We start from the raw sequence: 27,235 nt of genomic DNA, 5'->3' as shown, positions 1-27,235 counted from the left end.
GAGTACTAAATTGAGTCGCATTAAGTTCGAAAATTTAATTTAGCATATAAAATCAAAATTTTAGTTTGGCCTATGCAGAAACTTGGTTCGATTTGATCTATAAATTTCGCATTTTTAGTTATTTCGATTTAGCATGGTATACCATACAAATTAAACGGTTTGAAATCAAAGATATTTCGTTTTCATGTTATCTAGACATGGACAAACTCGTCAACGTCACTTTTTTTTTTTTTTTTCATATGTAGCCAAAAAGCCGACTTAGTATTCGAACCACTTTTGTCATGCCGGTTCATATTTTGCTAATTTTTAAGGAAAAAAGAGATTCGGTTGAGATTTTATGAAAATTTTAATAATTTTCATTTGGGGTATTTATTTTTATCCTAGTGTTGAATTTATACTATTTGTATTTACATTTTTTTTATTATAATATAATCAATTTATCTAGTTAAAAGATAAGTGTGAACGTGGATATGATTAATTCTTTAGATAAATATACAATTCGCATAATTTAAAAGCTTTTTTTTACTGTAAATGATAGTCTATGATTTACTTTTATAATTTCCTTTGCTTTATTAAATATTTAAGCATAGCCTTTTTAAATTTAAAAATTAAAGAAATAGTTCTTTTAATAATAATTTAAATAAAATTATGAAACAAATTTTATTATATAATTAAAATTAATATTTTAAAAACTATTTATCACTTCATATATGACAGACTCTGTATTTTCCACAATAATTCATCAATATCAAATTGTATATATATTTTCAATGTTAAACCATTTATTTATACATATAAATTATAAATACACAAAATGCAATAAAAATAATTCTACCTCTACTCAGAAAACTATTTATTTTAATGAAAATCAAACTTTAAATTTACATTAATAATATATTTAAAATTTTAAAATTATTTTTTCCTATACAAATGATACGTAATATATATTGTATGAAATAATAAATATATTTTCCCCTCTACGAATAATTTCTGGCTCCGTCGTTGTTTGAGAGACTGTCATGGAGCTTTTTGACATCTTAGGTGCTTCAGATTTCTCCCTGTTCTTGTGTTCTATGACTGGGTGAACATTAAGCATTAAATGAAACATGAATTATCCGGAAGCTTTGTGAGCAGTGTATATGTCAATCATTGGAGTCGGAAAAGCTAAAATTACATCTTCATAAAGTCAAATTGTTTATCATTGGATCCAACTCAGTGACTTTACCCATGGAAAAATTTATATAATACATCAGCAATATCATATATGATGTGGACTGTCTCCAAGAATCCAAAGATTTCAATCACTTCAAACGTTGGAATTTACCGTCGTACATTTTATTCAAAGAAAACAAAAAAAAAAAAAAAAAAAAAAAAAAAAAAAAAAAACGACCTTTAGGGAGATAGAAATGGCAGTTCCCACATTACAAATGCAACGATTTTACATTAACCTGCAAACCATATTCCGGATGGAGAGTAAGATAATCCACAGGAGCATGTTTATATTCAGGCGAAAGCGAAAGCGAAAACCTCTGAAGAATCAAAGCAAGCACAGTCTTTGCTTCTAACATTGCAAAATTCTGCCCAATACAAATTCTTGGCCCTATTGCAAACGCTAACAAAGCATTTGGGTGTTTCGCAGCCTTTGACACCCCATTAGCAAATCTCAATGGATTAAACTCATTTGCGTCCTCTCCCCAGTATTCTTTGCTCCTATGAATTTTTACCAGGGGAATTGTAAGGGATGTATCTTTTGGAATCATCAAATCTCCCAGTTTCATATCTTCTGACGTTTTCCTGATTAACATTATTACAGGACCGTAAAGCCTTAGAGCCTCGAGCAAAACCATATTAACTAATTTTAATTTGGCCAACATGTCTGCATCAGGAATTTCCATTCCACATTCTTTCAGCACCTCTTCTCTAAGTTTTTCTTGCCAGTCTGTATGTAAGCTCAACAAGAAAGTTGTCCAAGTTAGTAAATTTGCGGTTGTTTCTTGCCCGGCGAAGAAGAATGTTTTACAGTCTTCCATTATTTCACACATGCTTAATTTTGGACTATTTTTGCTTTCAGCTGTTTTACTTACTAATGATTCTATCATTATACCCAGCAAATCATCTCCATAACAACCGTCTAAACTTGATTGTGCTGTTTTTAATCTACTTTCTATTATTCCCTTTAATGTATTTGTCAGCTGCTTGTCTAGCTTCCATATGCGAAGGTTCATTGGAGTGGGTAGATACCTACGAAGACCCCAAAAGAGGAAAAAAAAAATCACTATACTGAATTCCTTTAACAGGTTCAGAAAAAGAAAAAATAGGTGGAGAAACGGCAAAATTTGAGCGAGTAGGAGAATTACTGGGTGCCTGGAATGAAAACATCAGAAATTGAAGCTGCACAGCATTTTTGAAGCTCTTTTTGTGCATAAAAGGCTTCTCTGCCTTCCTTGTAACTACTACCAAAAGCAGTATGGGCAATTACATCAGATGTAAGCTTTTGTAAATTTTCATGCATCGCTATCTTTACAGTACGTTGATCGTTATCAGATAAATGACACTGATTATTCCACTCATCGAGCACTGCAATGGTGCAGTCCGCCATTTTCTTTATCATAATCTGCCAAATTCAGTCACAAACAATGTTACTAAATTTAATTAGACCAGAAAAGAGAAAGAAATAATTAGCTGATGACAGGTTTGAGAGACCTTGAGCTTGTCCACAGAGAAAGCGGGATTAAGAACTCTTCTATGGCGAACCCAGTCTCCTCCTTTCACAAAAATCAATCCTTGACCCGTCAGTTTTAGAATTGAAGGCGTTGGTTTGGGTTTTACGTAGAAGCCGAATTTGTTTGATAGGATTTGTTTGGCCAGCTCTGGGTCTGTCACTGTGATTCTCGGTGTTGTGCCATGCCAATATAGTATTGTTTCACCTGAGAGGATTAGAAATAGAATGTTTCATAGCATAAAGTTAAGGATTGAACCTCAGTCGCTTCAAGGCGCCACTTATGATGGCTTCAAGTCCATTTATTATGAAATAGATTTTATATCAAAATAATTTATAAATAACTAAACTTAAAATTATAATTATTTAGATATAAATACATCATTATATAAAACTGCCTTTTAACTTATAAGAGACAAATCCTTTCAAAATGTTATCAAATCTGAGAGGCAGAGAACTGTCATTTTTGAAGAGATTATTTTAGATTTTGGCATGATCCACGTACCAAACAAAATCCTATTGAATGGCCCATGTTGCTTCTTGATTTTGTTTTTCTTAGAGTTATTATTTTTATTATCTCTCTCTTTTTCTATATATATATATATATATATATATAAGATTTTTAATGATAATTACACCAATTAATTACCAGAATACGATAAAAGAGGAGAAATAATTAAACTGACCGTATTGAGAAAACCATTTGTGATAGTGAGGGACAACTCTATGAATAATATCATTGGAGTTTGTATCTAAAACAGTTTTTCTTGCAACTTTCTTCAGCTCCTTCATCTCTGCAAGAGAACCGTAGAGAAGCTTGTAAGGGGGGCCTTTGATTCCTTGCTTCTCAAAGCTCTTAGTCAAAACATATGGCCTCCACACGACAATCTTAAACAATCTCCATATGTTTGTAATAACAACTATTACCAGAGCCACCAAAACAAAACCTGCATAACCCATTTCCTTACAGTAACTGACAGTGGGAGAGATAGAGATGAAATCAGTAGCTATGTCCTCGGTTTATATAGCACCAAGCAGGGATGTGTTTCTAGAAGTACGACGATGATGAGATCATTGCTCATGTAGACATGGTAATTATTTGAGTTTCGAGTCAAGATGAGTCTAAAATTTTCAGACTTTTTGAATTTCAAGCCTGACAGGTTGGAGTTCGGCTCAACTCCTTTGTACCTAGAATGATGAGATCATTGCTTATGTAGACATGGTAATGAAGATCGCTGTTATGGGTGTGGCTGTCATGACCAGGGATGTATGACTCTTGTTACTTTGTCTGCTTGATCTAGTGGCGCTGGATTAGTGATATCTGACGTCTTCTAGACTTCCTTCTAGACTGAGCTATGTGACAAAATAAAATTTTGTTTTCTTTTTATTATTTTGATTCAGAAAGGGTATATTCATATTGATAACAGCTGATGAGTAGCTGCTGTTGCATGTGAGATAACAGTAAAACTTACAAGTAATAAATTTCTTTTTGCAAATGGAATTTTACTGTTCTACTACCGCTCTACAATTTACAAACGTTCTATTATTGACATCGACTCGGTGCTTGCTAGGGTGATCCCAGTTTAATTAGCAGCGAAAGTTAAAAATGTATTTCTGTATTATGTCAAAATTAATTTCTATGTCTCTTTATTTTTTACAATACATTATTGTATCCTTATGTTTTCTTTTATTATTATACACTATTCTCCTTTTGTTAAAAAAAATTCAAATTTTCAGTTAAATAGTTTGTGAAAAGACACAAATATCCTTAAATCCCTATTAAATTTGCTGCCAAAATTTAAATAAATTCAAGAAAAAAATAAATTAAAGGGCATTCCTAGCATAAAAATTAAAAGATATCAGCTCCTCTGTTAGCCTCAAAACAAAATTCAAAAATGAAAAACAATCAAAATGATGAACCAAAATAAATAAAAAATGGAATCTTAGCCATTTTCTTTAAATTTAATACCAAAAAAAATGAAAAATATTGAAAAAGGAATAGATAGTTGGCTGAAATTAATATATAGCGACACAATAGTGTATTTTAAAAAATAGAGAAATATAATAGTTCATTTTGATATAATACGGAAACTAAGTTTATAATTTTTCCTAATTAGTATGTTTGGTCTATTTAAGGGTGGAGTGAGTGAGATATATTGTTCTAATCAAGTCTAACATTCACCTTAAAATCTGAATTCTGGTTGGTCCTAAAATGGATGAGCTATTTTTCTTTCACGCAACTCCCACTTATTTATGTTTCATAAGCTAAAAATGTGGGACCATTTGTTCTATGGGTGACTTTTATGCACACTTAAGAGTTTTAAATACAGAGAATAGAGGCTAGCAAAGCAATGCTGTATTTGCCTCCCACTAAAATGAAGGGGCAAAAAGGAAAAACTTATCTATAGTCATGGCCCAAAATTGAAAGGATTGACGTAGTGTTTGGGCTTGGGTAATTGGGCTTTCTAGTTCGGTTTCAAGTACCACTCGTCGGGATCCATGCCCGTTATTTGCCTATTTGGAGATTTCGAATTTGCGTTGAAAAGCTTCTGGAGAATTGAATTCCAATTCTCTTCCCAGAAAACCTAAACCCAATTGCGCGAACAACCTCTCGAGTGGCGGGAAATCCAATTCAAATTCAATTACTCAAAAACCCGGTTTGCCGTAGAATCCAAAGAAATGGACTCCAGCGTTGTGAGGGAATTCATAAAGAAAGAAGTTCCTGATTGGGACGACGAAGTGATCGCGACGGCCCGATTCAAGGCATTTAGTGGCCAAAGATCTGATTGGGAATCCAAATACCTATTCTGGAGGGATTTGATTCTCAAAGTCGCTCGCCATCTGGGCCACTTAGCCATTAGACCTTCTCAGGTTCAATTTTCACTAAAACACTTCTATTTCTTTCTTTCTCTGTGAGTGCTTCTTTTCACAGGAAAGAATATTGATCGTTATTTCTTTGGTGGGTCAAATACGAAGGTAAAGAATGAGTGGTTTAATCGAGGAGGATTGACCCCTTTATGCCTTGATCATGTCTTGGTGAGATTCTTTTGCAATTGCAACTCGATCGATAAAGTGTTTTCTTTTTCCACTATTTCTTTTTTTATATTATTATTTTCAGTTTATAATGTATAGTGAAGGTGATATTATACGAAGTGTTGATCTTGTGGATCCAAGGAATGGAGGACTCTCACAGTTTTTTAGGAAAGTGAGAAATTTGGTGGTTAGATCAACCACATCCCCTGAAGTAATGCTCGAAGATTGTGTCATTCTTACAGTTCTGTTGAGGGTATGTAGATTTGGAACTTTTCCATCTTTTTTTATCTCTGTTGGTTGTCATTAATACTTAGTTTAATGTTTTCATGTTTGAAAAAGAACATCTCTCATGCCGAGCTTAACTTGCTTGGATAGCTATCTAGCACCGGTTTTATTGTGTGGGAATGGACCTCCTTAGTGTTATCTTATTCTCATGATAGTTTCTCCTGATCTCTGCACCAATGACTGTTATTCTTGATATGGAATTTTGACTTTCAAATTTTAACGTTTTTGATAGAGCTGTCAGCTGTGTAGTGATGGAAATTTTGTGTCTTGATATCTAGGAAAAAGCTACTGAAGTAATCAAGTTTTTATCTGAAAGTCATTGGACATCTTCATGCATTGTTACTATGACGAAGTTTCAGGACATGTGTGGAACACCAAATGAAGCATCTGCAATTTTGAGTTATTTATCTGGACTCGGGAAAGCATGCTATCTCTCGGTTCATAAGAAGGAATTGATAGAGGTATACAATATTGATATATCTTGAAACATTTTCTGCATATCACTGTCCTAGGAACTGGACTGGTTTCTTGCATTACTAATAGCCTAATGATGAAGTTTTTTTGCTATTATTGATCTTGCATATTGTTGAAACGTCACTCATCACGTGTAACATGAGTGATTAAATTACTTGCTTACAGGGCATTAAAGTTTCCCTCTCTCAAGAACCAGCACCTACAATCTCCAGATTAGATTTTGATGTCCTGCACTTGATATGGACAACAGAAAAGCTTCAGAAACAAGTTGATGTGATCGACCAGCGATATGAAATGTAACTCCTATAACTCTTCCTTGCTCATATGCTTGTATCTTTTGCCTTGATGTTGAAGCCCAAATAAATTATTCTACTCGAATCTCAGTCAATGAGGGTTAACCTGTATGTAAGATGGACCAGCATGAAATTCTTCTTAACCGAGACATTTGTATGGTCATTATCTCTAGCTCATCATTTGGTTGAACCAAATAGTATACCGAGCTCTGTGCCAGCTGCTTTTGAAAAATGTGACCAACATTATTTGTCAACCATGGAGAAATGAATGAGAATTTATTGATAAATAATCATACCTATTGAAAGAATAGGATTAATTAATGCCTTATTTTCATTCTATGCAAGTCAGTTTTCAGGTTGCTGCATTTTGATGGGTCATCATGTGGGTTAAGAAACAAGTTCTCTTACTTCATGGGATTAGTTTATCCTTTATGCAGATCAAGAAAATTGGCATTAGCATCTCTGAAATCTGGAAACAAGAAAATGGCCCTAAGGCATGCTAGAGAGATGAAGTTGGCCTCAGAAAATAGAGAAAAATGCACTTCACTTTTGAACAGAGTGGATGGAGTTCTTAATATTATCATGAATGCTGAATCTACAAAGAAGGTATTTTGTTGCATTCTAAAGGATTTTCATAATTAGCTTTATCTGCAAATTTTTAAATTGGCTTGCTGTCAGCATGATGACCCATTTCATTTTAGAAAAACATTCAGATCAACATTAACTCATTTATTAAGCTATTTGAGATAACCAATTTTTTGATCCAGTAAACTGAATGCATTCACTTGTGTAAAATGAGGTTGCTATTTTACAATGTTCTTAAATGCAGAAAATCAGATCCTCAATACATTCTTTCCATGCAGGTGACCGAGGCCATCCAAATTGGAGCTCAAGCAATGAAGCAAAATAAGATAACTGTAGAGGAAGTTGATATCTGTTTGGAAGAACTCGAGGAGAGTATTGATTCACAAAAGCAAGTTGAAAAAGCTCTGGGTACTCTCTCTTTCGTGAATATATATATTAAAAAATTTTAGCTGACGACAGGCTTTGTTAAGTTTAAAAGATTCAGTAACTCTCCTTTTGCATGTAATATTTGGTCTGTTTCAACTGCAGAATCAACTCCTTCATACACTGGAATTGAAGATGAAGATATTGAAGAAGAGTTCAAGAAATTAGAGGTGGAAATAGGAAGTGAAAACCTTCAGTCTCATGTTCCAAGAATTGGAGTCAGCAGCATATCAGGAGAAAGAGACAATTGGGGACCCAGTGACTCATTAAGTGGTGCCTTTTCAAATCTCAAGCTTCAGGATGCTTCAGCCAGGGAATCCATGAATCAGAGAACCAACGAGTCAAAAAATGTCACACTTGAAGCAGCGTAATTGAAAGCATCATTCCAGTTAACTATCTTTGCGTGCCATTTTGATGCGAAGTGTTCAGTCACTTGATCAAGTTGTCGCCTTGTTGGGCTCTCATGTAATTTGTATATGATAATACGAACATATAGCATTGTGTGACCCATGCATAATTCGGATTCTGTGTAAGGATATTGTTTTTGTATTATTTTATTAGGTCTACATTTTAGTGATATATTAAAGTTGAACGTTTTCAATGTCCATATCAACTCCGGTGATCATTATATTACATGCATAGCATGTTGACATGTTCTGCCATCTCAAAACAAACTGCATTGACAATTTTCGAAAAAGAAAAGCATACAGTACGTTGTGTCACGCATTTATTTCAAATATGAAATTTTCTGGTATTTGATTTTATTTTTGTTTTTCTTTAATTTTTTTATAATTGTCACGGTAAAATATATATTTTGAAAGTTATATATCATTCAACACATTAGGATTCCACATTAATTAGTAGTAATGGTAATAATTATCAGGAATTTAAAATGTTCGACATCGTTGAATCCATTTTCTCAGAATTTTAAGCTATAATTTTCTAATTGAATCTTGGTTTTGATGAAGTTTCTTATAAAATAGTGAAGAATATTGGGGACTTAACTTGTTAAATATATAAATTCTTATTCATCTTGAACAATTGGTTCATGCAGCATCAGACTCTAAATTCGTATTTAAGGAAGAGATCCAAAGATAGTTATTGGAGTAGTTTCAATGGCTTTACTAATTAAATTCTCCAATTTTATTTTAATTTTGCAAAAATGAATTGCAATGATGCTGCTCATAGACTAGGGGAAAAAAACCCTTAAATGTTTCCTTCTGTTATAATTAATTTCTTCTCCTAAATCCAATTCAGGTGGACAAGAGAGAGAGATTTCCTAGTGGGAAAAAGAAAGGAGAGAGATTATACCAAGATTAATGTAACCCAAAAAGAAAAACAGTTGTAAATATTGTCAGTTAAGTTTGCGTTGCAAGAGTTATATATAATTAAGGTTCAACTCGGTTTTGTCTCCTTCCCTTTGATCAATAACATTGGAAGGGAACATCACATTGACTATTCTAAGTTTCTAGCTAGCACAAATCATTATACTGACATGTCTGTATCATCTAACCAAAGTTGATTTTCCTCTGCTTCTTCTCCTCCTTCATTTTATGTTCATGGGAGAGAGTTCTATTGCGTCAACAAAGCTCAACTGATGACTGAGTCTTATTCGAACTGTTTTCCTTCAAGTTCAAACTGAATAAAGGAGCAGAATTACCCCTAATTTGTCCCATAGGCGTGGCGATACCAGAATTAGCCGTTACAGGAACTGATGGGTGCAGCATCGAAGACCCTCCTCCACCAACAAAAGGAAGAAATGGTGGCTGTGGAACTGACATTTGCATAGGTAGTATCCGAGCCGGAAATCCAAGTACTGCTGGATTCTGAAAAGACCCAACTCCCATACCCATCCTTATGCCCATTGGAGAGAAATGAGCCAAATTATGTATCTGTTGCATTGCATTTGGTAACATCATCTGTGGCATCCAAAACCTACTTCCCATTGACATTATCTGCATTACATTAAAGTACGTTAATTTTAATATCAATTAACAATTCCATGGATGATACATATTTAGATAATAAGCTCTATTCATTAATTAAAACAATAGTAGATCGTGTTGTTACCTGTACTTGAAGCTGAAGGGTCTTTAGATACTCGATTGCATTATCAAGCACTGAAGCTTTATCCACCTTAATTACAACAAGATAGAGTAATTGGTAAGCAACAAACCCTAAAAAAGCCATCGATTAAATTCAATTGATTTATGTACATAGTTATAATTCACATATACATACCTTATCGGAATTAGGTAGGAGAGCTTGTAATTCGCGCATCTTCTTGTTGATCTTGTGTCTTCTTTTCTGTTTGTGTAGAAAAAAATTAGTTTCTCACACGTCTTTTATATGAAGAAATCTCACAAGGCTATAGTTTACCACATATACACACACTTACCCTTTCAGACAGACTATGAACCCTTGGAGTTGGCCTTCTCTTGGCACCAGCACGAGCAGATGCTGGTTTTGGCACTTGCTGGTCCTCAGCATGCTGTAGCAAAGATGAAAATTCTTAGTTAATTATGCATATAATCATAGAGTATAAGAGAAAAATGATTCTTTTTACAATTTATTTTAACTTACTTCATTTTCAGATGTCATCCTCCCCATGTCTTCAGTAATTGTTTTCAAAGAAGAATAACTTAGATCATTTGATGCTCCGAGTGAGCATACTGAAGCGGAAGCAGCTTTTTCTTGGACTATATTTATATGAAGAAAAGCTTCTGATTGCTCATCTGGAGGTGTTTGTTCTATAGGATTAACCATTTGTCGTATTTGTTGCATTTCTTTAGCTTCATCTTGTGCAGGAAGCTTTTCATTTCTTTTCCAATCCTTAACTACTCTTGAACATACACTTTGGCTCCCATTCTTCATTGATCTCCTGATTGGAACTGAAGCTTCATACTGCTGATATGAAGATTGATTGTGTAACTGAGGAGATAGAGTATTTGAATTTTCTTCTCTATATTCAGGGACTATTTGGGATTCCATAATATGCTTATCGTTAATATTATTTCCAAATAGACCATGAAAAAAATAATCCGCAGGATTGTTCTCATGCTTCTCATCCAACTTGGGTTTCTTCCGGACTTGGTTGTCTCCAACAGCCTGAGGAGAGTACTGATCAAAAGAGTAAGTAAAAGACGAGGAAGTTGTAGACCGTCCACGCATCAAAATCTGACCATTTTCACACACAAGTTCCATAATTTCATCACCCCTGCATTACAGAACGATCTGTCAAGTTCATACAGCAACAAATTAAAAAGAAAAAAAAGGTGGTTTGCAGAAAACATACATGGAAGAAAGCTTCAACTTGTCTGAATTTGATTCAGTTGTTTAGTATTACTATTATTATAAGAACTAAGAAGGGCAAGAAAGCACTGTAGAGCAAAAACATACGTATATATGTAAAAGATGCTGTATTATATTCTCTCTTTATAAAGGAGATTATTAGAAAGGAAAGGGACAATAAAAACAAGATAATTGCCAAAAATCCTGATAGGATGTCCTGAGATTCATAGACCGAAAGGATAGTGTTTAATGGGCCAATTTACAAGGACAATCTTAGCCTGACCTGACCTGATGCGGTCCAAACCGGAGCCCTGGAATCATGGATCTCAACGACTAATGAATAATTCCAAGAAAACATCGAAATCATGGTCTCTTGTCAAACAGAAAAAATGTATAGGCAAAGATTCCTCGGTGCCAAAAATGAGATATAAATTAGCCTGCCCTTCACAGAACAGACGTGTGCACCAGATTTAAGCACGTCGTCTACTAATAATACACCACAATAATCAGATTAGGATGCTCAAGCCTCCACGTTGTGTATAGGGACTAGACATTTTTTTTTTTTTTTTTGGCTCAAGAACAAATCAATGCACCTAATAATTATGATTTGCTTGCTAGACCACAGCACTTGCGATAGTAACCATAAGCTTATGAGATTAGGACTCGTCCATTTTTCTATTCACGTGGCTGTCAGCAGTATTTAATACAGGAGGATCAGTTAATTTCATTCTCATTCAGAAAAAGAAAAACTCTGATCAAAACATGATATATTGATAAATCGTATTAATGAAATTTCTTTTTAGGCAAATTGAAAAAAGTCTTATTTTTCGGAAAAAAAAAAAGATCTACTTATTTTCTTAACTTAGTTTTTAAAAAATAAATTTTTAATTTTAAAAAAAAAAAGAAAAAAAAAATCGATATCAAACACTACCCAAGAAGGTCATTTTTCATCACTATGTACCTGCTTCAAATCGAGGTTGTGGAAAGTGAGCGAACGAAATGGGGCCTCCCTACGAAAACGACAACCCTTAAACCATTAAATGTGCCCACTCGAAGAATTTAAGATATCCACGTGAACCATTATAATTGTCCAGCTACTTTCTTGTTGGGCCTACCAAGCCCAACATCCAATAGAAATATGGTGAAAATCATATCAGATAATGCATCCTTGTTTTTGCCACGGACTAGAAGTCTAAAATATCACGTCGAGAAGGTAAAGCAAAAGCGTGCACTTCACGTGCACCAGTGTGACCATTCACGTGCCTCTTCTTTTTCCTGTCTGTACCTTTTCTTTATAATTTATTTTATTTCAATCAAATAACTAGCTGACGAAACAAAATCAGAACCATTAGTATCTGAAAAAACAGATGACGATTGTTTGTCAAATGAAATCTAAGGTTAGTTCATATGATAGGGAAACGAAGGCCCCACCACCAACCATCGAATGGTGGATATATGAAATACCACACGAGATATAACCCATTATTGCAATTTCTACTTTTTCCTCATATGGTGAAACAGCTAGTTCTGTTTAGATATAAATGTATAAAAAAGACACTTTTTACTTTCTCCACATTCTGTCATGTGATTTAGGACTTCTCTTGCTTTCTTGCTGGTGGTCAATATACATCAACCACTCTAATCTAAGAGTGGATACATCAATTATCTACGAACTAAATCCTTTTATCCGAGGCAAAAAGAAAGAAAATATATAGTGTTTTGCATAATTAGCTTTTTTATATTATTAAAATTAATTTACTTGCAAAAGCAAGACTTATGATAAGAACCTGTACTTCTCTCTAGAAGTTTCGGACACGCGTGGCTTGGCTGCTGGTTTGGTGATGTTAGATATTCTTATTAGGTGAAGGTGCCTCGCAGAGGTCCATCTGTCATTCTGTTACTATATGCTTACAGAAAAGGGCATCAAAGCAGCTTTAATGTGTACTGCGAAGCATATTCCTAATCTTCGAGAGTTCTCACCGAAAAAATATACACTTTTATCTTTGGCAGAAAATAATTGAAGGAATTACTACGACGATCTATTTGAAACTTGACTTTTAATCCACAGTTACAGGTTACAGCAACAAGCAAATTGAGAGGAAACCCTTGGATTAAAAATGTAAACTTCAAGAGTTAAGGCATGGTTCTGACTCATCAAAGGTAAATATTAATGGAATAACATAGAAAATATATGCTTATAAACTCAATGTACAGAACAATGAGATCAGACCTTCTAGTCTCCTATCTAAATCTGTATCGAGTCCTATCAACTTAGCCAGCAGTTAAATCAGGTCAACCTATACTAGTCTCATTCAAACAGTCACTTATAACACGTCGTAGTTGAAGCATCTTTTCCCTTGCCGTCTGCAACAAATATGGAGGATAAAGAGCATATTAGATTTAGATACGACAAGCTTTCTTTCAATTGTGAAAGCTAACAGAGAGCTTTAGCATCTCAAAGAGACAAAGTTACGTTGGTATATCTTATTAGACGATCAAGTGACTCAACCTTCTCATAACACCTAGGAAATTTTTATGCAAATTCATTAATCATGAGACGTACAAAACTACTAACCGTATTATCTTGCATTGAGCAAAGCTAGTGTGTGAGACTTACTAATAAAGGTCCCAACGACTAAAATCCATCAGGCTTCTTATTAGCGTCTCAACATTATGGTGCAACGTGTCATACCATTGAATGTCGACTATAAAAAATATACTTCCAGAGACGCACACAAGGCAAATCGAATGGGCCACCAAATATCTGAACATTTGACACTCGTATGCAGGAAATCTTGCCATTAATTCAATTTTCATGCAAATAGAAGCAGAAAACTTACCTTGTGCACGGCTGTAATTCTTCTGTGTGCGTCATTGAGCTGCGTTTCCATGACCTCTTCAGCTTTCATGACAAGCTTCTGATGAGATGCCTCTGTAATAATCAGGTAAGTTAGAATGAGGTTGAGTGAATGATGTATCTTGAACCAACCTAACAGTTTAAATTTTTGTCTTTTTTCCAAGCCCAAGAAAAGTAACATATATATACATGTGACCAATCTGCCACTACCGCTACCCCAATGGTAGAGTGAGTCAACAAAAAAAGTTTCACCTGTGTGTTTTGCACTGCCAAAATCATTTACATTAAATGAAGAATTTGCGAGTCAATTATTTTATGCCAAATATTGATTTCAAGAATTCCCATGAGGGTGGACTCTGGGATCATTTAATCAAATTGACATCTCAATATACGCACCCGCAGTGATCACGGACTATAAGATTAGCAGGAAAGATCCTATCTCAGGTTCTCGCCTTTTCATTAAAACGACATAATAGTATTGACACTATTAATTAATATATTCACCGTAATAAAAGCTCCCTTACTTTGCTTTTTAACGGTTCCTTTCAACTCAATATGGTGCATTTCTAGCTCTTCAACTGTGCTTTTACAGTCCTGGCGATGCTTATGTAAATCTTGCTTGAATTTATCATGTATCGACTTCAGTTTTTCTTCTTGTTCTGCATGGAAAAATAATACTAATGATAATAAAATTGAATAACATTCAAGCTTTAATCAGAAGTCACAGACAAAATGAATTGGTCTTAAGTCTTAACATGTTTCACCCCCTGATTTGGAGCAGGCCACAAATCTCTAAAAATTAAATTTATTAACGAGCACTTCATCTTTAAAAAAAAAAAAGCAATTTGTACATAATGGTGGAGGAACCGCATATGAACTCCTTAATCCATGAATTTGGCTTTGGATAAGAATTTACACATACACATGCATGCATACAAACAAGCAGATTTTATATAGTTTAAGAATTTATGTAGTTAGATGAAGTCTCTACACTGATCATTCAAGAATTTGATTGTCTTTTTCTCTGAAGATTTTTCTACATTCTATCATTGACTGAATTGCAATGGCCTACCAAGAAAAGCATGAAAGTTGAGAAATATATTGATATGAAAGTCTCAACTCTTGTTATAATTCAAAATTAATCTAACAAAAAATGGAAGAGACAATTGAGAACCATGATAAGCATTTGCGAAACTTCAACGGATGCTCATTGTTTTGTGAACAAATAATCAACTTTGGTGCCTAGCAAAAGGCATGTGTTTGCAGAAGTCATCACCAAAATGAAAAGATGCTTCATTCAAGCAAATCATATTCAGTTGTTCATCAAACCATCCAGTTGATAGAAATTCATTACCTTGGAATCTTGTCTCTAAGCGTTTTCTTTTTGCTTTATTAATGCTTGTCAGCTTCCCTCTGTAACATCAAGACTAGTTACTAGCATGTTTAATTGGAAAAGTGACATCTTAAATTAGGAAACCTCTCTGCATCAATCACATACGCATCTGTCTGGATTTGCAATTCAATACTCTGAAGCAGCTGATGTATATCCTCAGAAACAGACATCAAAATTTTAGAGGATTTCTCTCTAGTTGCCAACTTCATTTTGTTTTTGAAGTTTTCTAAAGCCGAGGCAAACAGTGTGACAACCCTGAAACAATATTATGTCAAAACAAAACCAGGCATCATGCAAAAATAAAATGGAAATAGCAGAAGAATAGTTGGGATCCGATCGGAAATTTCTTAAATTCCCTTTTAAGCATAGGAAGTATAGAAAGTAAAACCTTGCCAATTCATTCTCTTGGATTTGTCCTGAAGGCTCTGGATTCCAATCACTTTCACCACTGCCTAATAGTTTCATGCACAATGAAAAGGAAGCATTAAAATGGAAAGATGACATATGTACAGCAGAGATGAGAACAGCAAAAAGTATTAAATGTTAAAGAACTCGTGCCTTTTGGTGGTAAGTTGAGATCAAATTTGCTAATACTGTTGCTTTCATGATTGAGATGCCTCTTAGTTGGATAAAGCACGAATGTGGATCTCTCAGCAATCGCAATTTCTGGAGAAAAGGCATCTCTCTCTGTATGTTCTGGACAAGTCAATTAAATAATGTCACAAAGGAAGATGAATAAGGACATCATATGATGAAACCTGAAACCAGATTCAAAAGCTAACTACTTGATAATCTCTTGGTGCAATCTTACGTTCATTTTTTTCTAGGATGGTCATACTTAAAACCTAATTTAGCTATACAGATAGATGACTGCTACTTGCTTTAAAATTGATTTTTCAAATGAAATTTAACAGTTCAAGCTATACTCTAATTAATCACGGGGCTTAGAAAACCTATATGAAAATTACTGTAGTCATTATATTAACTAATTGCAACCTTCGTCAGAGCTCGTAGAGTCCCCATCTTCAGATGATGATCCACAAAGAACATTATCTACTTTTTTCCCATTAAGAGATGGTTTGCGGGGTGGGGAATCTTTAAGTTCTACTGCTACATTCTAAAGTCCAATAAGGAATTGCCAAGACATAAAGAAAAAAGCTACAGCTATATCACACTGAGATGCTTGAGATAAACAAGGATACAGATAATTCTGTTTTAGCATCTGAGGGATGACAATTTTCCTTTGAAGTCTGCGAAGTCCTGAAGCTGCGAATATTTCCCAGAGTAAATCTTCTCTTCACTGGTGCAGGACTGTAAAAAGTCTGTTCCATTTGATCAGTTTTTGGCGTTGAGCTAGGGGAAGATCTTAACGTAGGAGTATTTACTCTGAATGTTGGGCTTTCAAATTCATCCTGTGGCTCCATAACTCTCTTCAAGGATGGGTTACCAACATCTCCTTGTTGATCCTCATTTTCTGATATTGCTGGACTGCTAAAATCTCCCTGTAGATCCGCCCTGTTTGTCCCTGCAGGCATATGAGAATCTCTCTTTGGAGATGAATGGGAATCTCCTCCATTTCCATTCTTCTTTTCGAGAGAGGTGCCCTTACTTTGAGGTGAACAGCCTTTAATTCCCATTTTATCACTAAGCGAAGATGCTTTCTCAGCAGATGGTGGTGGTGTTTCGCTCCTATGAGTTGCCTTCTGAATCTCATCTGCGCTGTTGTTCTCAGTGAAGTGAATCTTACGTGGCTCAATGACATAATTCTTTCTCCTGCCCTTGTTTCTTGCTGACATTGAGGAGCCACCACTGATAGCAGCATCTCCTTTCCTATGCAATCCATCTTCGAAGGAGAATATACTCTTCTCCTGAAGTTTCAGTTTAGAAAGAGTTGACTGGCCAGTTTTCGTTTTCTTTGGTTGTATTTTCGTTGAAACTTTCCTTCGACTTGAAGAACGTGTTACAGGTCTCTTCATTGTATTATCAGGATTTTCAGAATCAGTTTCTATGGTATCAGAATTCTGTATTTGCTTTACAACTCCATCACCCTTTTGTTGATGTACTTGCTCTTGCTTTAAATTATTAGCACATGCCTCAGGAGCCAGGGAATGAGAAGGCTGACTTCTAGGTGAAGAAACAGTGCCCAATATCTCCCATAGTTTCATTCTCAAAGTTTCAGTTCTTTTTTCGTCTTTGTTATCTTCTGTTGCCACTTTACCCAACACAGGAACTTCCCGTTCAGTCATGAATGTAAAATCCTCTGCCCTCTGTGAGTTCACATCCCTACCTCCCTTCCTTCTGTAGGTAAGTCCATCAAACTTCTTCTGCTTACTATCACTGGAATGTGAAACTGACATCTGATTTCTAAAAAATTGTACTGAATGCATCATTGTTGTATTTTGTGCGCTGCTAAGCTTGTTTCTCCTCCCACTGGTGGCTGGTAAATCGGAAGTTTCTTTCGCAATAAACAGTGTCTGTTTAGTTGTTACTTTTTGGTTAAAGGATCTAGTACTAATCCAAGGGGAAGCGACCGCCTCTGTAGCTTTAGTTGGTTTCGCTTCATTAGAATCAACGGCACTTTTTCCCCTGTTTTTACCTTCAAGGGAATTTTCTCTGTTGGAATTTGCCCTTTCTGCATTTGATATAACAATCTCATTTTCTGTTGTGGCTCCAGATCTTTTCTTCCCATCTGAGATTCCAATTGAAATCTTTCTAGATTGACTGGACGGATGATAATTGCTGCCAAGACTTCGGTGACCACTCATTTGATCCTGAAAAAATGTTTTATTTGGATGCGTCAGATACTTGTTACACTAACTACTACATTGAAACCTTGCCCGGAAATTTCAATTGCATTCGATTTCTTGCTCAATATTAATACTAGAATGAATCTTTTACTGACTTTTCAACTTTTCTTCCTTTTTTTTTTAAATTAAAAACTAATAAGTCACATTGGGAGTGCAAGACGAATTGCACAACTTGGAAATTCCAAATAAAATACAACTACGTATATAGTATGCCAAGTGAAAACCATGTTAATTTTCATATTCAGATATTTACTAGCAGATACCATCATATATATCATAAAAAGCATTAAATTATGAGCTTAAGATTGCAGCATTTTGTTAGTTAATAAAATAAAGAAGACATCATTCAGCAGCAAATCTTATAAAAATATATTGCAAACATGAATAATGTGGGTTAAGAAGTAGGATTGCTTTCCATGAACAGGAAATCTTAAGACTGAAAATTTCATTACGTACTTGTAAATTCTGACTTTCCATTTTGTGGTTTAGATAAGAAGGTTTGAAATGGACGCCAGTAGATGCTGCAACCAAAGAAGTTCATAAAATCATAAGAAAAAAAAATAACGATAACAATATTAGCATGATTTAGCTGGCGAAGACCAAAGAACAAAAAAAAAACCCGTACCCAAATCAGATAATATTCACTTGTTTGGCTTGGAGACTGACATTTTGCTCTGTTTTGAAATCTTAGGACAATTTATTGCCAACAATTCCATGAAAAGTCGAAGTGATCTGCATATTCTCATAGAATTGAGATTTAAAAAAAAAAAAAAAAAAAAAAAAAAAAAAAAAAAAAACACAACAACAACAACAGGAACAACGATAATTTCTATGGATATTCACTAAAAAACTACAAAAATAAAACATTACACCCCAAAACCCTAATAACCAAAACCTGCTTCGTTTTATCCAAAATTCCGAGAGCTACATCGATAAATCCTCAAACGCATATTCAAATGCATAAAATACCAAATTCAACACAAAAATAGGTTTCGGATCTCACCAATCAGTCACCAGAGACGAAAAGGAAAGTGAAATGCAAAAATCAACAGTACTGCTTCACAGGCAATCACGTGTTTGGATCTCGGTATATTAGACGAGGATCGGTTAGTCAAGGAAAAATATACTCAAAAGTTAAGATCAACGGGAACCAGCTCAGGCAATTGGAATAGAAAACTTTAGGGAATTAATAGAAATCACATAGATGTTACTCGCTAGGGATAATCGCCGAGCTCATTTTCAAAATTTCAAGCGGGAATCAGAGAAAACTAATCCTACAGAAGCGACAGTCTAGCTTCGTGAAGAAGGACGGAGAATTTTGAATTGTTTGGCGATTTTGAAATACCAATTATTTACAAATGAGGCGGGAAATAAAATAGCGCGTCCATAACAACCTGCCAGTTTTAACTTATAAGGGATGCGCAATGCGCACCGACTTTAGCTTCAAATGACGCCACGAACCTAGTCAATTGAACGATGTCGTTTATTTAACCAAAAGCTGCCGGACTTTGTTAATTTACCAAACTGAACGACACCAAAGAGGACCGCCCGTCATTGTGAGGCTTTATTTTGTTTATTTTGATAATAAATTGATATATCTGTCGTTTACTTAAACAAAATCAACAGATCGTTGGGCCTGTTAATTAAATAAATCTAACGACACGTCCCAACGGCTGCGATTTGAGGATTTTTATTTTTTATTCATGATGTGCACAAAATATTTTTCTGTTGATATTTGATACAGAACCACAGTGGCTCTTTAAAGTGACTAACTGAAATATTATTATTTCTTACATATTGTAATAGGTAAAATAAATTAATTACAAAAAACATAATTTTTTCTCTTTCTTGAAGTAATATCTCTCTTTTTTTTTAATTCAACTGCATTATATTATATATTGTTCATATCAAATAGCAAAACATCAACAATTATGCTTAAAGGAATAAGATCTCCTCCAATAAATCAGTCATAAAAATAAATATTTTAACTAGCATGTGAACAACTTAATTTGCTGATTTCTTGATAAAACATAAAACAATAAGTACTTTAATTTATTTATTTCGTTATATTCTCTCCGTTTCCTCCTGCTATTTTTTCTTTCTTTAATTTCTTATTTTTTGTAAAATCTTCTATTGCTTTTCCCCTTTCTCGTAGATTAAACATCTTTTACTAATTAAAATTTTATTTTTTATACTTTTAAATGATTTAGCTATAACAAAACTCTCTTAGAATTCTTTTTTTTTAGAATTAGAAGTACTTCTCCTTTTCATAATTCTATTTTTTTAGCATGTGCATGCATATATATAAATATAGCATTATATTTTATATAGCATATAATAAGAAATTCATTCTATGTATAATTAATACATTTATGACCTATGTTATAAAAAAATTATAGAAAATATAAAATTATGTGAATCTCCTCGGTGAAAAATAACATCATTTAATAGTTTGATTGTAGCTGAAAAATGTAATTCTAAGGAGGAAAATACCATTAATATTAAAAGTCGACTTCTAAGAATAAAAAAACATATATATCAGATTAGGGAAAATAAGATGACGATGAAAAAATAATTGGAGTAAACGATAATAAATTGAAAGGTAAAAAAAAGTAGTATTCTTGATATAATTAATAGGTAATAGGTTATTTTCAAAAATAATAAATGTTTTTAAAAACAAACAATTGCAATAGCAATCACTGTAATTTGGCTATCAAATATGCATTTGAGGCATCAATTTTACCTTATCAAGATAATATCTTTGATTTTAATATCATCTCCACATTGCAAATCTAAAATTTCGTAAAGAGACTTCCTGGAAATTTTAGTTTTATGAAATTGTTCAATTATGTTATTGCTTTAATCCAAGTAGATTACATTAAATTCAATCAAACAAATACTTATGTTAATTAATTAGGCTTTGAGACATATAATTTTTTAAAATTTTACCAGAATTTCAAATCGTTTAATCCATGGAATCAGATGTTGTCCCTTTTAATTTTAAATCTTTTGTTTTTTTTGTATTTAAAGAATATATATAGGTTTATAGATAGTTTGGAACACAAAATTAATTATCAGTAATAACATAATTAATTTATTTTTCAAATCAATATGATTAGTTCAATAATCTGTAGTATGTTAGCATATGTTTAAAAAGCAAATCCTCACGTTTAATCTCACAATTTCACATCTTTGAATAAAACCACAGCCATTTTAATTATTTTGGGATTTTCTTTAATTGAGAAACGGTAATTAAATCTAATTAGCTCAGAAACTTGCATATGGACTCGCCATTGAAGACGAGGTTGGTGGTTACTGTTACTGATGTTCATGACGGGTTTTATTAGCTTAGAAAGAATGAAAACAAAAATGGCAGAAGATGAAAATATTTCCTCTATTGGATGGAAAAGATTTCCTATCGGATAGAAAAGTTTCACGTAGGTGCGCCATAGAGGAACGTTTCCCAAATAAAGATAACTCCCACCAGTAGTTCCTTTGCTTGATCAGTAGCGTGGCCACACCAATCGGCGATATCAACAATGGCCACTCTCGCTGACTTTTCTCTTCTTCGTTCTACACCCTCTCTCGTTCCCCCATTCTCCAAACCCAACCCTAAAATCACTACCCGCCGGCCGTTAAAACTCTGTTGCTCAATCACAGACCAATCCACTACAATTTCTTCTTCTAAACTGGGCGGAGAAACCCAATCCAATGGCGGCCATTCCGCTCCGCTAGACTGCGTGATTGTAGGAGGTGGAATTAGCGGTCTCTGCATCGCTCAGGCTCTCGCCACCAAGCATCGCGATGTTGCTGCTAATGTCATTGTCACTGAGGCCAGAGATCGCGTTGGTGGCAACATTAACACCGTCGAAAGAGACGGTTATCTTTGGGAGGAGGGCCCCAATAGTTTCCAGCCGTCAGATTCTATGCTCACAATGGTGGTACGTAAAATCAGAGAGAAAAACAAAACTTAATTAATCTGGTTGAGTTAATTGCCTTTTTATTGTTGCTGTAGGTGGACAGTGGATTAAAGGATGATTTAGTTTTGGGGGACCCTAATGCCCCGCGTTTCGTGTTGTGGGATGGGAAATTGAGGCCAGTACCATCTAAGCCAACTGATTTGCCATTCTTTGACTTGATGAGCATTGGTGGGAAACTTAGAGCTGGCTTTGGTGCTCTTGGACTAAGACCTCCACCACCAGTTTGTCCTCTGTAACTTCGTCATTACATATACTTTATAATTAGACAAGAATTGCATAATTTTGGGGGCTAGCATCAACTCTATCTATGTCTTTCTCATAATCTTATACTTTGACAAAGGTGACAGGGACATGAGGAGTCAGTTGAAGAATTTGTCCGTCGTAACCTTGGTGATGAAGTTTTTGAACGTTTGATAGAGCCATTTTGTTCAGGTATAATATTTTGGTTTATGATTTTAACCAATGTGACATCTTACCTTGCATCCTTCTTTCTATCATCTCATTTAAAATTCTATCACTTGGAATTTAGTATGCTAGAGCGTAAGTTTGTTTAAAAGTTGTTAATATATCTTTCCTTGAAAAGTTGAAATATTGCAAATGCAGTCATTAAGCACTATAGTTGCGATTAATCATACTTCAGGGGATCCCCTCTCCTCATCGCCATGATACACGTTTCTTGCAGTTTTTTCATCAAATCTTCGATATTTATGACATTGTTGATGCGCTATAATAATAAGCTTTGGAACAATGTCCTCTCAACGCTTTTCTTTTTGAAGTAATCATGCAAATATTGTTAATTCTTTGGGTTGTTAGGTAATCCTTTAGGATAAATTTGGAGAATGAAACTTGTTCCGTTGTCTTTTACTCCAAATTTTGAATTTGCACAAATTGAAGTGGCAATATAACTGTATTGCTTCATGAAATCCATTAGATGGTGAATTTGTGCCTTTAAATTTCGATGTTTAGTGAAATACAAGAACACCATCCAAACAACATAAATCAAGTTATGCACTGACAATTTAGTTCCATTTAACGAGCTAGGCTCTTAAACTTAGCATTTCACTGATGGAATTTCTTGTAGAGCTGTAATATCATAATTCAATTTGTCATGTGGTGACTGGATTATGGTTCCTGGGTTGACCTTAGAATGATGTTACACGCAGGTGTTTATGCTGGCGATCCTTCAAAACTGAGTATGAAAGCAGCTTTTGGAAAAGTTTGGAATCTGGAGCAAAATGGTGGTAGCATCATTGGTGGCACTTTCAAAGCAATCCAACAGAGAAATAAAACACCCAAGCCTCCTCGAGACCCGTAATATTATCTACTTGCATAGAGCATTTTTTTTTTTTTTTGGAAATAAGTTTATGTTTAATTTCTTAATTTTGGATTTGTAGGCGTCTACCAAAACCGAAGGGCCAAACAGTAGGATCTTTTAGGAAAGGACTTACCATGTTGCCTGATGCAATTGCAACCAGGTAACACATCTGACACTGGAATTGCATTTCATGGAAGGAAGATTTACTGTTTGGATTGTACTCTTAACTTGTGATCATAACATAAGTCTTCCGACAGTAATTTTAGGCCCTGATTAGCAGTGTGGTATTGCAGGTTGGCTAGCAATGTTAAATTATCATGGAAGCTTTCAACTATTACCAAATTGGATAATGGAGGTTATAGTTTAACATATGAAACATCTGAAGGATTGGTTTCCCTGCAGACCAAAAGTGTTGTCATGACAGTTCCATCACATATTGCAAGCAGTCTCTTGAATCCTCTTTCTGTATGTTCTCAAGCCAATCTTATTTTTCACCATCTTTTTACTCTTTTTTTCGTTAGTGGAAATTTTAGTGGTAGATTCTGAAATAGCTTTTTTCTTATTTTAGTTTTAATCTTCTGGACCTCTTAAAATCTGTGGTTAGAGGAGGTTACTACTAGGTCATGATGCGAAGGAAAATAACTTATTGAATGAGTAGTGTGTACAGGTTGCTTAACTGTTGTTAATCATTGAACGTGGGTTTCTATAGCCAGAACATGGTTTATAGCATATGCTCTAAATTTCATCATTAAACAATTACCTTACCTCTTACTGACTGGTTGACTATTTATCCTTTCCTTTTTTTGGAGAAAAATTTCTGAATCTGTTGTTTATCTTTTTCATGACTCCTGTGAGTAGGCTGCTGCTGCAGAAGCCCTTTCAAAATTTTATTATCCACCAGTTGCAGCAGTGTCCATTTCATATCCAAAAGAAGCCATTCGGACAGAATGCTTGATTGATGGTCAGCTTAAGGGGTTTGGTCAGTTGCATCCACGCAGCCAAGGGGTGGAAACCTTAGGTGAGCTTGCTTACAGATTCTCATCTAGCTTTGTTGTGGTCCTTTTTAAACATTATCCTGTACCTAGAAGTCCATCTGAGTGTTATGGTTCAATAGAATATTCCACCGTCATTTACTGAAATATTGTGCCAAACTTTGCTATTATTTTGGTGATTCCTCAGGAACCATATACAGCTCGTCACTTTTTCCGAATCGAGCACCAGATGGAAGGATTTTACTTTTGAACTACATTGGAGGGGCTACCAACCCTGGGATTTTGTCCAAGGTAAGATAATTTCTCTAAATATGTCTCTGTCATAAATGCTGTGATGTGGAGGTTTAAGAGAAAATGCAGTTCCGAGAAATAAGATGGTGGTGAGGCTGTTGATAAAATGTCCTAATCATAGTGTGAGCTGGAATTTCCTACATTTAATTCAGTCCTGGACAAATCTCCATACTTTCATTTTCTCATTCTAATGCCCTGTTTCATTTTATTATTCACCTTTTTTTTTTTTTTTATTTGCAGACACAGAGTGAACTTGTAGAAGCAGTTGACCGGGAATTAAGAAAGATGCTCATAAAACCCAATGCAAAGGATCCATTTGTACTAGGTGTGAGAGTGTGGCCTCAAGCCATTCCACAGTTCTTGATTGGTCATTTTGATATCCTAGATGCTGCAAAAGGTGCTCTGAGGGATAAGGGCTTGGAAGGGCTGTTTCTGGGCGGCAACTATGTATCTGGTGTAGCTTTAGGCCGGTGTGTGGAAGGGGCTTATGAAGTTGCTGCTGAAGTGACCAATTTCCTTTCCCAGTATGCTTATAAATAGCTTTAGGGTACTTGGGTTATTGTTATGGTTTCTTTGCGGCTGTTCTGTGAAGTTCTTGAGTATATTATTTTGCAGGAGATTTAATTTTTGTTTAGGTCTTCTGGGTCATTTCAAATAATGATAGTAATAATTTCGTCATTTAATACATCTGCTAATTCAATGGTTAGAGCCTCTCCAAATCCACTAGACAATATGGGAAAGAGCTGTTAAATACTATACTCCTGTTTCCTGATCGCGAGTTGGAGTTCCATTTCTTCGATATATATATATAAGAAGGAAAATAACAATAACAAAACGGAGATACTGTATTCTTAGGCTCTTACCCTAATGGTTTCAACGTTACGTGGCATTTCTCACTATGTGCGGATGAAAACCAGATGCTATAGAGAATAACCTAATTGCGGATGGTCACATGGCCGGTGGATATATACGGACAAATTCATATTTGGAGGGTGACATTCCCCCTTAACTGTAAGGCACTTTCAACGTTAGGGAAGCACAAAATTAGGCTATAGGTTGTCACTAGTCTAAAGCGTTGGTGAACTACCAATTGGGCTGGTTGTCTAGAAATATGTAGTGAACTAATTCCACATAAATGTAATAGAAACAAGCCCATAAAGCAAGCCTAATCAAGGGATCATGCCCCACCGTAGGGCCAAATATTAGAGACATACCTAGGTGGGGAAGTATCAAATTTTGACTAATCAAAAGATATTAGCTTAAAAGGCATAGAGAAATGATTACGGAAGAGAAAAAAAAAGGAAATAAGCTTCTGGAGAAGGTAGGTAAAGAAATAAAAATGATAGCAGTAAATGACTTAGAAGTAGAAATACAGAAATAGTGGGTTATTAGAGACCAAAAAGTCTTTGGAGCAAGAGAAAGTCCTAAGATGACCAATCGAAGCAACCCAATGGTAGGGATGGTGGGAGACATTTAACTTTTTCTTTTTTAGCAGTTTTATCTTGTGTTTTAATTTCTAACTTTGTTCTTGTTGGGATTAGTCGTATCTTTAGGTCCAAGCAAGATTTGTTGTTCCCCTTGACGTTAAAGAAAGAAAACATGGTTGCATAATAAAATTGACACGTGAGTTGAGAGATTTGTTGAATCAAGAGTAAATGAAAGAATGTAGTAAAATCTTGCTTTGTGTCTTTTCTTCCTTTTCCCATCTTTTCCTTGTGTTCTGAAATCGAATTGATTGCTTGTCTCCAATGTAGTCTGTCAGGATTTCTTGTTCCCTTCAGGTTAAAGAACATAGGAATATGAAACTTGATTATTAGCAGCAGCCAACAATCGTCAGCCTTTTCAACTTTTATGATGTTACCAAACCAAACCAGCGCAGAGCATAATTCCCCACTCAACATTCAAATCTCTGTTTCAAAGATGGGTCCTTTTGCATTATCAAATAAAATTTTGTTTTCTGAGGTTAGATTTCAAATTCAATAATTTTAACCGTGAATCTCTTAATTTTTATATTAATGGTACTTTTTATCTACCCATCAATCGCACAAAAAAGGTAGAAAATTATAATTATATAAGCAAAAAGAAAGAAAAAATGTAATGAATTGTTTTCAAATTTGAGTATGAAACACAAGGACCATCGAGTGCAGGACATTGAGAGTTTGATTATTATTATGTTTTTTTTGCATCTCCTGTACATTGGGTAAGTTTTAAGGATAAATACAATGTCAGCAATGTCACTATATAGAGCAACAAATGGATAGAGACTCTTTCGCCACTACCAACACTCCCTTAATAATGCAACTGAACCCAAGGCCTCCATGCGCAGCACGATAATCCAATCCATTGAACGTTGATATGAGACTCAGACTGAGTTATAACTTCAATGCTTCTTCCTGCTCTATTTTTGGGTCCCAAATACCGATGCCTTTATGTCATGTTTCAACTCAACATCCATTCAATTGTCCACATTCATTTCTTCAACCCTACCTAACCTTCT

General features: G+C 34.7%; 5 protein-coding genes across 8 annotated transcripts; 2 read left to right on the top strand and 3 right to left on the bottom strand.

Annotated features, from left to right (window-relative positions):
- Positions 1-1,275: 1,275 nt before the first annotated feature.
- Positions 1,276-3,920, bottom strand: LOC105642716 (cytochrome P450 709B1). The gene is made up of 4 exons (XM_012227635.4): positions 3,406-3,920; positions 2,704-2,927; positions 2,358-2,614; positions 1,276-2,241 (listed from the first exon to the last, which is right to left on the bottom strand). The coding sequence occupies exons 1-4, from the start codon at positions 3,677-3,679 to the stop codon at positions 1,422-1,424; spliced, it is 1,575 nt and encodes a 524-aa protein (XP_012083025.1). The 5' UTR covers positions 3,680-3,920; the 3' UTR covers positions 1,276-1,421.
- Positions 3,921-5,123: 1,203 nt separating this feature from the next.
- Positions 5,124-8,419, top strand: LOC105642715 (SNF7 family protein). Of its 2 annotated transcripts, XM_012227633.4 has the most exons (8): positions 5,124-5,590; positions 5,696-5,755; positions 5,838-6,005; positions 6,316-6,498; positions 6,677-6,807; positions 7,242-7,410; positions 7,668-7,797; positions 7,918-8,419. In XM_012227633.4, exons 1-8 carry the CDS (start codon positions 5,399-5,401, stop codon positions 8,181-8,183), a joined length of 1,299 nt encoding a protein of 432 aa, XP_012083023.1. In that variant the 5' UTR covers positions 5,124-5,398; the 3' UTR covers positions 8,184-8,419. The 2 variants fall into 2 exon arrangements, with proteins under 2 accessions (XP_012083023.1, XP_037496281.1); XM_037640353.2 differs by having other exon boundaries at positions 5,452-5,755; positions 5,852-6,005.
- Positions 8,420-9,134: 715 nt separating this feature from the next.
- On the bottom strand, positions 9,135-11,520 carry LOC105642714 (transcription factor PIL1). Of its 2 annotated transcripts, none has more exons than XM_089720924.1 (6): positions 11,387-11,520; positions 10,396-11,029; positions 10,211-10,303; positions 10,054-10,119; positions 9,883-9,948; positions 9,135-9,767 (listed from the first exon to the last, which is right to left on the bottom strand). In XM_089720924.1, exons 1-6 carry the CDS (start codon positions 11,422-11,424, stop codon positions 9,393-9,395), a joined length of 1,272 nt encoding a protein of 423 aa, XP_089577050.1. In that variant the 5' UTR covers positions 11,425-11,520; the 3' UTR covers positions 9,135-9,392. The 2 variants fall into 2 exon arrangements, with proteins under 2 accessions (XP_089577050.1, XP_012083022.1); XM_012227632.4 differs by lacking the exon at positions 11,387-11,520 and adding an exon at positions 11,108-11,362.
- Positions 11,521-13,247: 1,727 nt separating this feature from the next.
- ASY3 (asynaptic protein) lies at positions 13,248-19,515 on the bottom strand. 2 transcript variants are annotated; one of them, XM_020682931.3, is made up of 12 exons: positions 19,164-19,515; positions 18,786-18,892; positions 18,617-18,681; positions 16,556-18,124; positions 16,350-16,470; positions 15,912-16,049; positions 15,742-15,805; positions 15,459-15,608; positions 15,315-15,373; positions 14,485-14,619; positions 13,944-14,035; positions 13,248-13,467 (listed from the first exon to the last, which is right to left on the bottom strand). In XM_020682931.3, exons 3-12 carry the CDS (start codon positions 18,635-18,637, stop codon positions 13,396-13,398), a joined length of 2,421 nt encoding a protein of 806 aa, XP_020538590.1. In that variant the 5' UTR covers positions 18,638-18,681; positions 18,786-18,892; positions 19,164-19,515; the 3' UTR covers positions 13,248-13,395. The 2 variants fall into 2 exon arrangements, with proteins under 2 accessions (XP_020538590.1, XP_089577670.1); XM_089721544.1 differs by lacking the exon at positions 18,786-18,892.
- Positions 19,516-21,509: 1,994 nt separating this feature from the next.
- On the top strand, positions 21,510-25,421 carry LOC105642713 (Flavin containing amine oxidoreductase family). The gene is made up of 9 exons (XM_012227629.3): positions 21,510-22,101; positions 22,176-22,361; positions 22,488-22,572; positions 23,304-23,451; positions 23,535-23,615; positions 23,749-23,920; positions 24,314-24,473; positions 24,635-24,738; positions 24,979-25,421. The coding sequence occupies exons 1-9, from the start codon at positions 21,700-21,702 to the stop codon at positions 25,276-25,278; spliced, it is 1,638 nt and encodes a 545-aa protein (XP_012083019.1). The 5' UTR covers positions 21,510-21,699; the 3' UTR covers positions 25,279-25,421.
- Positions 25,422-27,235: the final 1,814 nt, after the last annotated feature.

This window comes from Jatropha curcas, chromosome 5 (assembly GCF_041381405.1).
Source record: "Jatropha curcas cultivar XTBG-Jc1 chromosome 5, XTBG_Jcur_1.0, whole genome shotgun sequence".
NCBI lineage: Eukaryota > Viridiplantae > Streptophyta > Magnoliopsida > Malpighiales > Euphorbiaceae > Jatropha > Jatropha curcas.
The sequence above is the reverse complement of the archived record's forward strand: the minus strand, read 5'-3'. Positions and strand labels throughout refer to the sequence as shown.

Bases quoted from the DNA above. Each gene is read 5' to 3' on its own strand.
- ASY3 (XM_020682931.3), bottom strand. From the start codon at position 18,637: ATGGAAAGTCAGAATTTACAA. The intron at 18,125-18,616 runs GTACGTAATGAA...ACATTTTTTCAG, and splicing joins TGGAAAGTCAGAATTTACAA to GATCAAATGAGTGGTCACCG. The intron at 13,468-13,943 runs GTAAGTTTTCTG...TATTTGTTGCAG, and splicing joins GAATTACAGCCGTGCACAAG to ACGGCAAGGGAAAAGATGCT.
- LOC105642713 (XM_012227629.3), top strand. From the start codon at position 21,700: ATGGCCACTCTCGCTGACTTTTCTCTTCTTCGTTCTACACCCTCTCTC. The intron at 22,362-22,487 runs GTTTGTCCTCTG...CAAAGGTGACAG, and splicing joins GACTAAGACCTCCACCACCA to GGACATGAGGAGTCAGTTGA. The intron at 24,739-24,978 runs GTAAGATAATTT...TTTTATTTGCAG, and splicing joins ACCCTGGGATTTTGTCCAAG to ACACAGAGTGAACTTGTAGA.
- LOC105642715 (XM_012227633.4), top strand. From the start codon at position 5,399: ATGGACTCCAGCGTTGTGAGGGAATTCATAAAGAAAGAAGTTCCTGAT. The intron at 5,756-5,837 runs GTGAGATTCTTT...TATTATTTTCAG, and splicing joins TATGCCTTGATCATGTCTTG to TTTATAATGTATAGTGAAGG. The intron at 7,411-7,667 runs GTATTTTGTTGC...CTTTCCATGCAG, and splicing joins ATGCTGAATCTACAAAGAAG to GTGACCGAGGCCATCCAAAT.
- LOC105642714 (XM_089720924.1), bottom strand. From the start codon at position 11,424: ATGATTCCAGGGCTCCGGTTTGGACCGCATCAGGTCAG. The intron at 11,030-11,386 runs GTCAGGCTAAGA...TCTGTAATGCAG, and splicing joins TTTGGACCGCATCAGGTCAG to GGGTGATGAAATTATGGAAC. The intron at 9,949-10,053 runs GTATGTATATGT...GTTGTAATTAAG, and splicing joins TCCTACCTAATTCCGATAAG to GTGGATAAAGCTTCAGTGCT.
- LOC105642716 (XM_012227635.4), bottom strand. From the start codon at position 3,679: ATGGGTTATGCAGGTTTTGTTTTGGTGGCTCTGGTAATAGTTGTTATT. The intron at 2,928-3,405 runs GTCAGTTTAATT...TAATCCTCTCAG, and splicing joins CAAATGGTTTTCTCAATACG to GTGAAACAATACTATATTGG. The intron at 2,242-2,357 runs GTAATTCTCCTA...GGGTCTTCGTAG, and splicing joins GTTTTCATTCCAGGCACCCA to GTATCTACCCACTCCAATGA.